Source organism: Phaethon aethereus (assembly GCF_964289735.1).
Source record: "Phaethon aethereus genome assembly, chromosome: 5".
NCBI lineage: Eukaryota > Metazoa > Chordata > Aves > Phaethontiformes > Phaethontidae > Phaethon > Phaethon aethereus.
The window spans coordinates 62,166,248-62,183,182 of NC_138579.1; the positions used below are offsets into that span (position 1 = coordinate 62,166,248).

Sequence of the window (16,935 nt, forward strand, 5' to 3'; positions counted from 1 at the left end):
TGCCGCACCAGGGAAACATATACGGTACAAAGACAAAAGAGAGAGATCAGGAATATGCAGCACTGATGGACAGGAGAAGAACCAGTGTGGAAACTAGGATTTTAATTTTATAAGGAATTTTGAGTTATTTCCATTTTGAAGCAGAATATCCATCACTTGACTTGAAAAATTTTGCTTGGATAAAAACCAGGATGTTTTGTTCATATTTCAACTTCAAAAATATTTTAAAATATTGCAATAGAAAGGCATTCCAAATGAAAAATCAGGACATCTTATTCTGAAATGTCAGTCTTCTCAAAATACTGACTTAAAAAATTTTTTTTCTTTAAATTCTTTAACTGAAATAGTCCCATTTCTGCTACATTTTTTTGTCTGCTTTAGTTTTGACTTTGTTTCTTTTGTTTGTTTGTTTGTATGTATGTATGTTTTTTGTAGAGAAATATCCAGACTGAAAAAGCTCACTTGGAAACTCTGATGGCCATATCCCCGGGTTCTGTAAACTTCAACTGGCACATACACATATACACAATTCTCTGAATTATCATTTTCTTAAACTAGTCCCAAAACCTCAATAAGTGTTAGCTGAGGCTTCAGTGATATTACAAGTTTCATCCTGTTTCTGACCTTGCCTGTAGAGCTACAAGGCTGTTAGGTAATCACTTGCACTGAATAGTCACCATTACTTTTAGAGCCAGGCTTGGAGTGCTTTTACCACTGACCCAGGACCAGCCTATGCTCTTCAAGGCATTTGACTTTTTTTCTTCAGAACCTTCCCAAGTTTTATTGAATCTTGAATATTATTCTCACAGTTACTTAGTTGCTCCAAACAGAGGCATCTGCTGTCTTTAAGTTTTCTGAAAACATATGTCAATATTTTATCTCTACCCTATAGAATTGTATATAACTGTATCTGTCCTTTGTTTAGCCATGCTGAGTGCTGTCTCCTAATAATTTAAACGTGTCATTTCTGACAAATCTTCTCCTACAAAGTAATTAGAGAAATCATTAGATTAAAAAAGAAAACACAAAAAGACAAAAGAAAAATCCCAGTTTTGAAAATGAACCTATTCAAATACGTGTTTTTTTAAAAAGGTAAAAACTGTAGGAAAAACACTGGTTGTAGCTGTTCTCCACTGTACGATGACTATTATACCTGTTCTGCTGGTGATGAAGGCCAATTTATTTCTTTTTCATCCTTACTGTGGTGATCCTTAGAAATCTGAAGGGTTAAAGATCTATGACTTCTCAGCACCTTTTGGCTATGAAATGATTCATCATACATAGACTTTTATTTTTTTTGTACCTTTGATTAAGTAAGGATAGTCAGAAAAGATTATGAAATAAAGAGCAATTTTTGTGATTTAGGAGAAGATGAATATCCAGTGATCAGCCTCTTGAAGGCAATTAAGCTTTCTGTATTTTTTTGAGTACTTGGATTTGGTTGTGTGTTTTTGCTTTTTTTAAATAAATCTAAAATTTAAATGAGGCTAATCTTACCTCTTGTGTTTACTGCTTTAATTTGTCTAGCCATGAAATAATTGTTGTTGCTTTTTAAGCTTTTGGCATGCTTTAATGTGGGCAAGACACATGGGTTTGCAAATCTATCTCTTCTAGAGAGACTTGCATTTGCAAATCAATTAAATAGGTACATGTCCACATCAACAACTGATTGCCTCCCTGATGCCAAAGCCTACTCATTTTAAACAAATCGAACATGAGGTGAACATTGGGTATGTCTTCTGTATTACAGAAAAAATTGACTAGTGTTTCCCGTTTACTACTACAGTCCTAAAAAGTAGATAAGGCACATAATATTGATGGGTTGTATTTGAATACTTACATAGAGCCAGAGATCCTGTTTGTTTCTATTCTATTCTATTTAAACATTTTAAATGCTTTTCTGAGATCTTGCTCAATGCCATCACTTTTCTAAACCCAGCAACTTGCCAAAACAGGAATTTTAGAAATACTGGCTAAAACATCTTGACAAGCTAAATGTTTTTTTAAATTGGAGTAGGTGGACTTAGTTGACTTACTGCCAGCTACAGTATGTGGCCAGCTACAGTATGTGTACACGGTCAAAGAAGATAAGCATTGCTACATAGAGTGGATTAAGGCTGGTACTAGGAATCTGCAGATTCTGGACCCAGTCTCATTTCTGCTATTAAGTAGTGTCATGTCTTCAGCAAGTCAGATCCTGTTCCACTGTCCATGAATTAGGGACAGTATTTAGCTACTTCTTTCAAAGAAGGAAGCTTATTTTCCTCGAGTTTTGAGGGTGTAAGACCTAAGATTATGACCTGCACCTACGCAGGCACATTTGGTACACATTAAATTGCTCACAGCCTCTTAGCAGGAGTGGTCCTGAGCAATGCAACCTTTGGGGAAGTTTTTTTGCAGTTTGAGGACAGAAAAGTTTTGAACTGCTGAAGACCTAGTAGGTTTGGTCAGATTTCAAAATTTTAGGCTTTTATTATGCTTTCCATAAACAACTGACTGAAATAATTTAGTCTCTTTTTGTTTCTCTTCCACACATACTGTGGTTGGCATTAACATCTCTGAAACAGGGAACTTGAAACTTCCTTCTGGTGATGTTATGATTCCAGTTGCATTTCAGCTATACAACATAGTTGCCTAAAAATACAGATTCTCAAATCTCTCTTTCTTGGGCAAACTTGAGAACAACAGCAGTGAACAATTAGCATTTCCAGAATGCAGAATTTAAAATACTGATAACCATCCTGCTTTTTAACTCTCTTTGTCAAAATACTAGCATGTATACCAACATGCAACTTAAAGTCATTATTTTTTTAAAATATGGTTTTGTAGTAAACATTCCTTCTATACAAAAGGAATTCAGCATTATCTGACACACTGTTGTATTCTTGACCAGTACATATACCCTAAAAGAGTTTGAAGATTCATAAAAATGGATGCAATCCATTTCTTGGCTTTGCAACTTCTAGCATGTGCTGGCTCTTTCTGTAAGTAAGAGTAAACAACTTGATATACAGCTTCTGTTTCTTTATAGCTTTGAACTCTCCATAAATATATTTTGGATTTTTAGTGAACCACACACATTCTCTAAAGTCTGTGATACGTTACTTCTCAATTTCTATATGTATTACCCAGGGTTTTCTTTCTGTAATCTCTTCTCTCTTTCTTTCAGAAATATTTTTCTTCTGTTTTTTCACTCTCCTTTTGTATCCTGATACATTGTTTTTTAACATTGGGGCTGGATGCTACACTCTTCAATGCTTAGCTAGAAACAAAAGCAGAAGTACTTCAAAATAGCTGTATTCAAAACACAGTAGCCTTTTAAATCCTTTGTAGTACTCTGATTGATTGCAGATTGAGAATAAACACGTTTTGAATCTGACCAACTGCTTTCACCTTTATCAAAGTTTCAATTTACTTCACACCTGCATAGGAGGTGGATACAGCAAAGAGCCTCAAAGAAACCACAAGATAAGGGTAAATGGTAGCAGTCAATATGGTAGCTAGAATTTATAGAATATTAAGTGCATAATCACTGCAAATCTTATAAATATCCTTTGAGAACAGAATGTTATAGAAAGAGTCACAAAAACAGGTTAGTTTGGGATGTTCAGCCTCGGGGTGAGATAAGAGAAAGGTGCCAATGGGGTGTTATGAATAAGATTTCTTTTTTTTAAAAGTGAATATATAAGCTTAGACATTCAGAAAAAGAACAGTTTTCATTGTACCATGCCTAGATCTCAAGTATAATTATATCTGACAACAGAAAAGATAGCATCAGTGTCAAAAGAGAGAGAGATATATATATATATACTGTAAGACTAAAGTCACAAATTTGCCTCCTAAAATGAGTAGTCATTTTGGAAAATGCTGGCCCAGGTAAGAATGGAAATTTCCATTGTTCTTTCTCACTCTCATTATTACCCTGCTTTGAGTGGAGGCCACTTTTAAATACATCAGTCTATGAACATTACAAGAACAAACCAAAGAAACCCACCCCAAACCCTAGATATGTTTTAGAGGCTACTAAACAAAACATACCAACTACAGACACCCAGCCTAAAAATAAAGAGCATCTTTTTTTCTTGATGAGCCAGAAATCAGTGTAATCTGTCTGGTAGATATAAAAAAAGCTTATCTAATTCATTTCATGGTCATCTAAAGTTGATCCAGTTAATTATTTCTTCCATTAAACAGCTCACTGCTGCTTTTTTCTGGTTGGAAAAAGTGTCAGTGTTACAGGAAGGAGATTTTATGCTCACAGGACCTGGGATTAGAAGAACAATCATTTTGATACTGGAGATTTGTGTTTGGAGACAGGTTGCTTTTGTGCATGTAGAAAATTTTTATGCTGACATGCATCTGTGTTACAAAATAATTTCAAATTCTGGGATGGCAGCAGTTGTCATAGTCCAAAGAATCAAAACTCTTGGTTTTGGAAAAAAAAAAAAAAATCTTCCAGTGTTATCAGAAAACAGAAGAAATCACATAGCATAATAGGTCAATTTAATGGCATTGTTTGCAGTGAAGCTGACATTTCAGGCATAATCTGCAGTGCTCACTTGAACTGGGCCATTTTGCTGGGCAGAGAAGGATTTGATACATTCTTTTATACTACTGTGTCAAATTGGATTAGAACATAATAAAATAAAGGTCGTTGGGGTAGCTGGTTATGCAGTGTAATAAGATGCACAAGGAATCAAAATGAAGGTACTCTTCAGAAGTATGACAAACTTTTCATGTAGTTGTGTGAACCTTTCCTTTTTCTAGTACGTTACCTTGGTTTATGCCTCCTGTTCTGCACTCTGTTGATCTACATCAAGTGAATTTTCTTCAGTAAGTTTGCCCAGCATTTGTCTGTTTTGAATTATTATTATTTGAAACGAGAAGACATTCAAAGATAAAATGACTGAAAACCTGCTACAGTTGATACAGTTTCTGTTTGCAACCATAAACTGCCCAACGGTGCTCAAAACTTTGCAAAAATTTATTTAAGAGCTTCACTAATACTGCCTGCTGGCCTGTGCAGCCACAGGAGTAATCACTTCAACAGCTTCACTGCGCAGCCCGTAGGGTTCAGCTCCTGCTGTCAGTCTGTGACATATCTAAGCTACACAGACAAGAAAACGTGCTGAAACTTGGTTTCTTAAATGATGCTCGGAGGGTTTCTCATAACGTTATGGAGCAAGTTCTAACCTTTGAAATTTTGGAAATGTTAATTAGTAAGCTGAATACTCCACACTTTCATTTATCTGATACTCTTATCTCAGAACTCGCACTAGCCAAAAATGGATTGTGTCTCCTATGTGCAATGAGTCACTTGCCTTGAAAAGGTCTCTATTAGCTGAAAACCCAGTGACGAGTCTAGATGGCAGGTCATGTGTTCTGTTTGGATAAACACAGTTACATTTCACACGGGAATTAATATTAGTAGGAATTAATAAATGACTCATGTTTCAGTCCTGAATTTAATTTCAGAGATTACAGAAAATCTGAAGACAAACTGTATGCCACATCGCTTTTGAAATTTGGAAGGGGAAGTGATTAAAAAGAAAATAACCAGAGCCAATCTTTTGCCTAAGTTAAGGCAGGGAAAAAGGACTACTATGTATCAAAGTAACTCCAGTGGGCATGTGCATTCAACTTTCAGTTGACTGTAAAACTGAAAAGTTGAGCTTGGGACACTTAACGCTGTGCAAAGGCAGGCTTTCCCCTGGAATGACTCATCTGCTCTGTCAGATTCTTTTCCCTTGTAGTTGAAGAGCAGTAGCTTTTCACAGAAAAAGCTCGTTCAGCCTTCTCTGCCACTGAGTGTCCATGCCTCACCTGTACCTCCAGTGAGGGAACTGCGGATGCTGTTGCTGCAGTTCCGTCCTAGTGTGGAAGAGGTTTGTGCAGTGGGTGGGTGCACAGCATGTTCCACACATGAATATGTGACACTGACTCAGAACACTGAGAAGTCACCTTATCAATTTTCAAAAAGAAATTCCAAACAAAAAAATCGATTTAATCCATTTGGTCTGTAATAGAGCATGCTACCAGACCACAGAGGTATAAGGTGAGGGCCTGAACTCAAGAAAGTATTTGTCTCAGAAAATCCTTAACTTTCCACCGGCTTCTTATACTCAGCTAGATATATGCTTAAGTGCTTTCCTGAACAGAGCTCTAACACACTTTGATCTTACTGTTAATGATATTTATTTGACTCTAAAATGTGCACTCCATGTGATTATGGTTTGACATAGCAAATGAAATATTTATTGACTTTTGGCACTAGCAGCTTCACCTTTGTGGATTTCTGTAATGTATCATTCTCATTGAAGGTCTGTTCTCCACAGAACGCACGTGATTAATTTCTAATAGCATTACAAGGAAGTTGGCTCATGCTTTGAAAAGAAAACTCTTTCTTTCTCAAAAGTAACTTTTGTGGTTTTGTACCTAATCATTAATTGGATTCATGCATAGAATTTGATACCAGAGACTTTGGGATAACAGAAATATAGACTTATTTTATCAGCTTCACATTTTCCTATGTAACAAAGTGATGCCAAACAAAGACTTAAACCAATTCAGCGTGTTTCATTGCCTTCCTGGAATAGCATTGTCTGAACTCTGTTTGCCTGGATTATAGATGTGCGGTTATTTCACTTTATGAGAAAATAGCCTTTTGAAGGACTGAAGATTACTGCCAAAGATATCTTGAATCTGCAGTTTTGGCTGATTAGTATGCTGTAATTGATATGGCAAATCATGCAAAACACAGAAAGGCAGACAAAATAAGAAAAGTAGTATTTCCTTAAGTAAGTAAGTTTTACATTAAGTAAGATTAAGAGAAAAACATTCTCCAGCTTTTCTACCCTATCAGCAGGGCAATGACTAAACCCACTACCTCCTACATAAGACATTCTTTAATATAACGAAAGAATGAGAAATCAGGACTCAAAATGTACTGTCAGTTTCCTTGGATTAAGATCAAAGCTTGAGAAAGAGAGAGAATAGCCTGTTTTCCTTCATAAATTTACCAGACAATTTCAGTTATAATCAGATTAAGGCAATAATATCAGAAACAAAAACATCTCAAGAAGAAAAATTATAATACTTACATTGGAGACATATTCAATATCCTTCCAAATATTACATTCCCTGGGAAAATCAGCCAAATCTAAAAAATTATCCACTATCACTTGGCCAATCAAGTCATGCCTTGAGAATCTGTCAAAGTCATACACAGAGAAATGGAGTTTCCTTGCGTTCAGATCATTGTATGGGACAGTAAATAAAAAAACTTCATCAAATACTGGATTTAGGGTCTTTCTGTGCACTTTAGTCTGGTGTTTTGTTTTTCTATCAGGAAGCAGATATATCTTCACATATGGATCTGAAGTTCCAGAGAAGTCCTTTGCTGGCAGGTTGATGGCCTTGTGTATCTTTACTATCAGCTGCTCTAAATCACAATCATATTTCAAAATAAAGTTCAGTTTTCCACATGCCTTGCTATTACTCCTCCGGCCATCGTCTGTGTCCACTGATCTTTGTTTATATAGCTCTGGCTTAATGCGGCCAATCCCCGTCAGTTGCTCCTGTTTCTGAACCTGCTGGATGTTGAAGTCAGGGTTGGAGAGGTTGAGCTGTCTTCGGATTGAATTATGCCTTAAGTGAAAATGAAATAATTGAATTAGAATGTGTTGAGGATGATAAAAATCGGTGCACACACACTAAAGATCCTGTCCTCATTTGACATGTTTTTGTAATGTACACCAGGGTCAGATTTTTACTCGCATGAAGTGATAAAGCACGATACCCAACAATGGTGAGAGTTCCCCTTCAGCATTAGACTGCTAATATCATATAATTTTCAGTTCCTATATCTCAAGCTAATGCTATGCACTCTCCAAACCTGGCTGAAGAAAATAACAAATGCAAATTCATGGCCACTGCAAATCCAAAGGATCTGCCTTACTGGCAGATATAATGTGATATGAAAAGAATTGTAGCTGTTCTTATCAGTTACCATTTTCAACTGATTCATTTGGTTTAGTGCTTATGAAATGAGTTACGTTATGTAAATGGCACCAGGATCTGGCCTATTATGCCAGCTGAGCTTGATAATTTCCGGTTCTAAGATAAAGCTGGACAAAGAAGGATGCTTCCTGACATCTCTGCATTTTAATTACCTGTTGATGTCTACGACTACTTTATTTACAAGTGAGCCGTTCTGGTCTGAAATGGTTTGTTGACCACCCCAACAATTGGTTTGTTTTTTTTCTCATACCCAATGTAATAAGCTCTGTGGTACTTTGTCTGAAAAGCTCCTTTAGTTTCATTACTCTGAGGAGAGAAAGGTGCTTTTAGCTTTGGTCCAGTGAAATTTATTACGTGGAGTCACTCAGTTACTGTGATTGAAATTTCCACTTCATGGGATGATAACAGAAATCAAATTTGCAAACCCTGTTGGGGTAGTGGGATGTGAAAGTTGGATTAGGTAAAATCCTCATCTTACATGAGTTGGATTCCACTTTTTTGTCCTATTCAATCACTCAGTGTATTGGAATGGCATGAGCTGTGGTTGAACATAGAAAAAGCATGTGGAAAATGCTAGCACAGGATTAGTACAAAGCTATTCATGTTGAACGTAATCAGCAGTAGTTTCTCCGCTATCATTGTTCATTCACTGCTTGTAAATATGTTTACACATGCTTAAATCAGGAATGGCCTCAGATACTATACTATTTTTTTTCTTTTGTTGCATAATAAATACATAATTTTATAGGTATACATTAGTAATTTCCATAATAAAATATTATCATGTCACAAAAAAAGATTTTTATTATTCAACTCTTAAGCCCCTCATTGCAGTGAGAGGTGCAGAATATCCTGGGGAGGAATAAAAAGGAAGGCGCTGGAGAGACAGCTTAGTGAGGATTGTAGCAGGGGCAGGCGCGTGGTCTCTGTGGCCACACCGGAAAGCCACAGATGGCTACCCAGTTATGCCAGAAAGCAGCAGAGCCAAAGGGGAACAAGCAAAGGATGCAGTATGAGCAAGATGGGCCCCTTCTGCTCAGTGAAATTTGTCTTTTGGAGAAGACCTGGGCAAAAGTATGGGACAATGAAAGAGGGGGGCAAAGAGCAAAGCACGTATCAGCAAACGGCATAGGGCAAGGGTGGGACCTGGACAAGTCATGACCTTGTGGACAGAGAGCCACCACTGGGAACTGGTGGAGAGAGCCAGACTGGGAACAGTTGCCAGAAGAAAGATCTGCAAAGATTTACAGAAGTGAAGACACTGTCCATGCACTCAGGATGCTGAAGCAAGTTCTTTTACAGATTGGGATTGCTGCTGCTTCTTGTGAGATGATTATGCTGTGGTGTTATTGTGCATTCATCATTTGATTAAGTACCAGAATTTTGCTGCCTTGTTGTAGCAGAGAAAGCCTGTCTCTGACTCAATACTTTCACAATATCAGAGACACACATGAGAGCTCTTGGTGTTAGATGTCAGATATGAATCTTCTGTTGTTAATGAATCTCATGACATGCTTATCCCCAGCAGTTTGAAAACAGAGCAACACCAGCCCTGTACTGTACTTATGGACTATTAGTCCTGAGTTGGAATTCAGCCTTTTGTGTGGCAGGGTGCAAGCTTGGGTATCCATAATTATGGCTTTGACCTCCCCATAGATTCCTACAACAAACAGAGTGCAGGCCATTCTTATGCTAATCTAAGAGGGAAGGGCATGCAGAGGTTTTGTGGCATAGCATTAATGCTGTTCTGGGGACTTCTCAATTCTTTCTGAGACATGTTTTGGACAACTGGCAATTACTGAACTGGCTGCTCGCTGCTGTCATCTTACCCATGTTCAGGTGTGCCTGCAGGCAAGAGTATTGGCTAAACCCACTCTCCCAGATGGCCAGAAAGGAAGCTAGCAAAGAGAAATCGCACTAGTGCAGTACCTTCTCCAGCTAAACTGTATCTGCTTTGACTCAGAAACTTACTGGCTCTTCACACGCTGATCCTTTTTCTTACTGTGTGAAATACAATCCTTTTATCACCTGCCCCTGCACACACTCTCACCCTCCCTCTTTCCTCTTCCCTCCTGTACTGGTTCTCCAGTTGCCCTGGAGACATCACTGACTCCTGTTCAGTCGCCTTCCCCCCCCCAGTCATGATTCTAGCTAAAATCTATGATTTTTAATCTTATTTCTAACTCTTGCAAGTGTTTCATTAGCTTGCCCTACTTTTCTTCTTTGGCTGTTTTAAAAATCTTTGAGGAGGTATTACTGAGTGTTCAGCATCAGTGATAAGTGCAAATGAATGTGCTTTACAAGCTAAATCTAGGCTGTTCTGGTGCTTTAAGGGACACACAGTGCTCTGTGTTATCCAGCTTCTGAAGGAGTGGCACAAATGAGACAGTAGTTGATAGAAGAGCAGAATTGTGATCCTGTCCTTTTAACCTAAGAGGTTGGTGCACCTCAAAGAATAACTTTTGTGTAATTTTTTAAAAAAAGAATGTGGCAAGTAAATTATGCATTTTTAATAGATCAGTGTACTGGATAATCAAGCTGTGCTCTTTTGACTGTATCTCTATTCATTAATATCAGAGCAAAATTGGAGTTACTGACCGAGCAGAAGAGGTTGGTTCAGTGATCTGACGATGCATTCGCACATTGTGTACGCAGTTCTCCTTTATTCCCACCTGAGCATCTAATGGAATATCAGGGGAGGTGTGGCTGATCTTCATGGAGGACTCCGGATAGGCTGTAGGCTGACCCAGATAATCCTCACTGTAGTCATGGTCATTGGTCTCTGTATCTGTGTAGTTCAGTGATTCTTGTTTGTTGTCTTTGTTCCCAAACGGCAGACCACGCTCTCGCCAAGGGATCCAACAAAGTTTCCAGGACACGAACAGGGAGACACCAAACAGAGCAAGACCACAGGCTGTGACAATTAAGGATAGCAAGCTTATTGAGATATCTGCAAACAAGAAAAACACATGCACGTCACATCTTTGTGCTCTCTGGAGCTCTGCATCTCCAGGGCATACAATATGGGAAGTAAATATCTCTGGATTGCAGATCTACAAAAATTAAATTCTGGTCCCTGCAACAGTCATGTAATAGAAACACATTAAATGTTCTCTTCTTCCCCCATGACCTCCCCCCCCCCAAAAAAAAATTAACCTTGTTTGCAATTCAGTGTAAGGCTCATCTTGATAGAACTTGGTTTATATTTTCCCTCCAAAATCTGGGTGTGATGAAGGGTCATTCTAAATACAAAAAGGGCTGTTCATTTAGGTTTCTAAGTGATGAAAGAGTAGGGCCTGCAGTATATTTTGTTTTTTCTCCATTTTCCTTTTTTGTAGTACAGTTTCCTCCACCTCCTTTAACAGAACTGACTGTCTTATCTTCCAGCCTCTGTATTATACTTACACAACCATGAATATATGCACACATGCACGTATATGGCATGATTTTTTTTTTAGGTATTCAACTGATGTGTCTTGTTTCATTACTTTAATTCCCTTCTAATCTTAGATGCATTCTTATCTTCGCAAATGATTTTTGGCTATCAATGTCTTGCTGTTCATCATTTAGTTCACATACCAATATCTCTTCAAAAAGGAGATTTTTCTGTTTTTTAACTCCAAAGGCTCTTTTTTCTGTTTCTAAACTTCTAGTATAAAAGGAACATGGAGATGACTTTTCTGTTGTTTTTCCCCACATTCCTAGCATTATCCTACTCCATAATCATACCAACACAAATAAGCTACAACTGGGAGAGGCTTTTTCTCTGTTTTGCTTTGTTTTAAGTTGCACGTTGGGAAAATGACTCAGTGGAACAGCTGTTTTTATGGTTACAGTGTTTTTGAAATTAGTTTCTCTGTGGATTACACAATACATCATGCCTTAAAGAAAATTAGTAAGAATTCTATTTTACTGCCTCAAATTATAAACACAACCTGATCAAAGCAACTTTTCACACTGTGTTTAGGTTCAGAATGTCAGGCTGCATCTCTCTAGCTAACAGCTAGCCTAAATTTTCAAGGGATGGCATGAGGTTGAAATGTACCGCTCCTACTAGGACAATTACTTAAGAATAACAATTCAGAGGCAACGGCCTCTTTGAATTTGAGGAAAAAAAAAATTTTCAGAGAAGTGGAAAAGTCAATACCTTTTGTCCCTGCTGCGAGTCTCATTCTCACTGGACAGACAGATTAAATTTCTGCAGAGGGGGGTGTGCCAGTACGACCAGCTTCACACAGGAGCTGTCCAGTTTATTTTGCATGCTGTAAACCAGTTTTAAACAATTTTAGCATGGCCCTTTCTGTCCTTCTTCCAATTGTATGAAGACAAAGCTCATTAACAGTGGGGACAGCACAGCAGCTGTTTGGAATTATAGCAAAGAGTTTCAAAGCTGAAATTAATTAAAGAAATTCCTTCCATGCATAGAAGGCAATTTGGGAGAAAGCAGTATGGTTGTTCTTGATATTTTTGGAATATTTACTGGTAAACAAGTCTGGCAGTGGAGGCAGAGCACAACTTCCCTGTTTGATTAAAAAGCAGGGGACTGGGATGCAGTTGTGAAAGAAGACCTTCAGAATAAAACAATTTGTCTTGGATTCCCTAGAGCAGAAGGAAGAAATACATCAGAGGTCTGCAGAAAGTTCACTTTTTCAAAGCACTGATTCAAGTAAATGATCCATCATTGAAAAAAAAGTGAGAAATTGGGAGTTGTTAGAACCAGACAGAAGATTATAAGGTGAGAACTGGAGATTGCCCAATACCAAGGATGTGTGAAGCTGAGGAACAATTTGAAAAGTAGACCAACAGTCCCCTATCTTGAGGACAACTTTAGCAGAGGACATAGTCATCTAGAGAACTGACATCATGAGAAAAAATACATGAGAGCTGTATGAATTGCTTTTCATTTGGGGAGTTTGAAGGGCTTTAATAACATACCTCTGCATTCAATAATGTAACGCTGAGAACCCTTGTCTCACAGCTTACTTTCAGAGAAGCTGGCTAATAAACAGTTCAGGTAACTTGCAAATTTGCAGAAGGGACTATTTTTCATCATCTTGGTTTTACTTCTTTCTGGCTCCTTAGGAACCATTTTTGTGTGAAATTTTTGTTTCTGTGGGTGGAAGAAGGACAATCTTGTATCTGTCTTACTTCTGTGAAAGACAGTGGGGCTAAAGGGCAGTGCTATAAACTGTTACCTTTCATTGGAAGGTAATTTTCAGATTCTGCACACCTGGCTGGCAGTTTTCAGCAACTGGGCAGATCCAGCATGAATAGCTGGGGTGAGTGCAGTCCCAAGTGAAGAGATTTTTGGCTGCATCCTGGAGCTGCTTTTCTGTTAGCCATTTGTACTATTACATATTGTATTTTCTGTATAGTTTTTACTCCATCTTTCCAGATGTCTGTTTTTCTAAGCCTGTTTATCTGTATTCCTATCTGGTAGCGGTACTCATCTGATGCCAGTGATTTCCTCTGCTTTGCAATGAGAGCAGGATAAGTCTTTACCTGTTTGTCCTTCAAAAATCAGAGATCTGCAGCAAAGAAAGTGTTCCTCAAAAATCCAGCTGCTTCTCAATTCACTCTGCTTTCACCAAATTGGTGCAATGTGTTTTCCAGAGCAGTATCTGATGTAAGTCTAAACCGCAACTGTGAAGCAAAGCGTAGGCAAGCACTATAGGCAAGGCTGAGCGGTTTACAGGTAGGCATGCACCTTGGGAGCTGTGAGGAATGGTGCCGAGTATTTAAGAAGGAACAGGTTTTTTTCCAGTAGCATTGCAACATATAAATTTAGTGCGCACGTTTCACCATGTTTTTGATGATCATTTGTGCTCACTTTTAGCATTTGGCAAGTTCCATTAGTGGCTAACATATGTCTACTCTCTGTACCTACCCTGCACTGATAGGAGCTTTGCAATGAAGAATCTCATGGACACAAGAAAGGTCCCTGTACCACAGGTACCTGTGTTGATCTGTTTCCTGGGGCAACCATGATGCTAGCCAAGTGTCTTGAGGTGTTGATATGAATCCAAGTCAAAATTTCATTAACTATAGCTTCTTGATCAAGGCTGTAGTGTGACCTGAGCTCCCAAATCCCAGCATATCAGAATACCTGGCCAGTATTATAGCGTGTTGATAATGGGTAATGTGTTCCATAGAAAGTAAGTCTAAATTTTTTGTTAAAAACATGTAGTTTTAAAATGGGTTAAAGCAACCAATCAATGCAATTGCATATACATAGTTAATTTTTATAAGCACATCCTCTGCAATGTGCTTTCATACACCAGTAATGGAGGCCTTTTGATAGACAGAAAATAAGACGGCAGAGCTTCAGGATAGCCCCACATTAGACATTCTCAAAACTAGGGAGCTTCATCTAATTTTGTTGTCTATTAAGACTGTAACTTCATTGTCAGGGGACTTGGAAGACGCTGCCATTATTTCCATACAGTTACAACAACTCAGGTACTCAGCTGTGGTTTGCAGAAAGGCCACAGACACATAGGCTCCCTGAATATCTTGCTCGTTTACATGTCTTACAGATATTCTGACATACTAATCGATTTCTGACCAGGTTATAATTTTTTAATCTCTTTTAATCTACTGACTCAATTTCTTACGAATCTCCTATGGATATCAGCATAATAAGTGCATTTGTTCATTTTTTCTTAGCAACCCAAGGTTCAAAACAATGCAGAAATAGCAAGTGAAATAGAGTTTTCTACCAATGGATCACATCATCAGTTACTATCATAGACAGAAAAGATGAGCATGGCTTCTCTCTCACAGATATTATTACAATCGGTTCTATGACAGCTTTGTCAAAAAGACTCAGTTTGATTATGGAGTCATTGCTGTATCTTTTTAAATTTTTTTACTTAAAATTTAAAGTACGTTATACAAAAAAGAAAAATCACGCTCTTTATGCCAAGAAACTGTATGATGGGAATATAAATTCTCATCTTCAGATTACCCTATTAAGCAGAATCAGAGGATCGCTGGGGAAAGCACCTTCCAGATCATCTAGTTCAACGCTCTGCTCAAGCAAGGTCACCTACAGTAGGCTGCCCAGAGAAAATTTCTCCAAGGATGGAGACTCCACAGCCTCTATGGACAACTTTGTCCAATATTTGACCACCCTCAAAAAGGCTAATAACATAATTTGATTTTGGTAGGATAAGTTACTAAGTGGGTAACATTCTTCAGATCACAACACAAAAATATCAATAAAGCTCTAAGATATAACTGCACTTTGTAGGTTATTTAGTAAAAAAAAAAGAAACAAAATTATGCCTCTATTTATGTTGTCCAGGTTTTTAATAGACATCTACCGAACATAAACTTTTATATTGACTTTCAATGAGATCATGAGTTGTTCCAAAAGGACTTAGGTTTGTGTTGAATTTATACATATATATTGCATGTTTCTTGTTTGGTGTTGGAGGTTTTAAGACTAAAGGTAAATGTATCATGATTCCATTCAAATTCTGACAGTAAAGAGTTGCAGGCCTGTGACTTGTTTTTTTTCTGGCGTAAATGGTTGTGCCTTATCCTGTAAAACTCCGATGTTGAAAAAACTTACAAAAAAATTAGACATGTGAAATACAGAAATTATAGTGGTGGTTTTGTCTGTTCATATGTGAAACAAGGAATGAAATAATTTCTCTTCCTTCTTGTGTTCAAGTTACCATTTGAATTGCTAGATATTATACAAAATCAAATAGCTAAATTAGCCAACAATGGGAGAGATCAATAGCTAATGAAGATCAATGCAAGTATCCAGATATGCGATTTGAGTTGAGTCAAAAAGGACAAATTAAACTATTTGGATTCATCTGACTCCAAAAGATGCAAGTAAAAACAAACATATGAAGAAAAACTACTAACCCAGAATTTCTGATCAAACAGGCATAGACAGAACATTTGAGCAAAGGAACTGCTGATCAATAATATAATTATTTGAGTAATCAAGTTGTTGGTTGCCTGAACGTGATTGGTATTCATCAAATGAACTCCTTTCACAACAAACTGGCTGTAACCTGGTTTAACTTGAAGCTGAAAGAGTTTTACCAGAAATCCTAACTGTGAGAGTTCTTTTAACAAGTTCTTATTGAAATAAAATAAGCTTTCTTCTCTATGCTTATTTCTTCTCCTTTCTTCTCCTTTTATTGAAATGAGAATTCAGATATTCCAGCATTATTGTAATACACAGATTGATCTACTAGGTGAAGTTTGGGCTAGCAAGAAGTGAAATAAATCTTAGCAATTTAAAATCTTGCATATAGATATTTTTAGTCCAATACATGCAATCTTTTCTGATTTAAAAACCAACAGATTTCAAAAGGCATTCGATTTAACAGTGCAGATAAATAGAAAAAAGAAAAAATTAACTTGATCTGAATAATCATGTTATTAAACTTTAGGACATATTGGGACAGATCAGTCAACCTTTGTGAATATGATTCAGTCCAAATTCAACGGTAATTTCAAGCTGTTATTTCCAGATAAAAATATGTTCCTCCTTTCATTAAGTTCTTGTTGCTTATGGGGAGATTTCAAGGAATACAAAGTGGTTAGACATCTAACTTCTTGAAAAACAATGGAAACATCAGTGTCTATAGCTTAAATCCTAGCTGTGCTTTTGAAAGTTTAAATTGTCTTTCTTCCATGCAAATACATATATGGAGGGTTAGCCATAATTCCGCTCAGTAATTGTACTGTAAGAGCCTAAGAGCAACTTCTTTTTTTTTTTTTTTAAACCTAGAAGTCTAAGACCCTAACTTTTCCAGAGAAGTGTTGTTTGGATCGAGTACCTGAAGTACTTACTGAAGCAGTTTTAACTTAATACTGCAGTGTACTTTCATTTGTGCTTTGCAAGTTTTTCTTAATTAACATAGCTGGCACTTGTTCAGGATGAAAAGT

General features: G+C 37.4%; 1 protein-coding gene across 1 annotated transcript in view; it reads right to left on the reverse strand.

Moving 5' to 3' along the window:
• SYT9 (synaptotagmin 9) overlaps positions 1-16,935 on the reverse strand; it is a 65,516-nt gene that overhangs the window by 21,753 nt on the left and 26,828 nt on the right. The window contains exons 2-3 of the mRNA XM_082000403.1: positions 10,618-10,969; positions 7,101-7,647 (exon numbers count right to left, since the gene is read on the reverse strand). Coding sequence (XP_081856529.1) covers positions 7,101-7,647; positions 10,618-10,969 — 899 coding nt within the window. The remainder of the gene's footprint in view (positions 1-7,100; positions 7,648-10,617; positions 10,970-16,935) is intronic.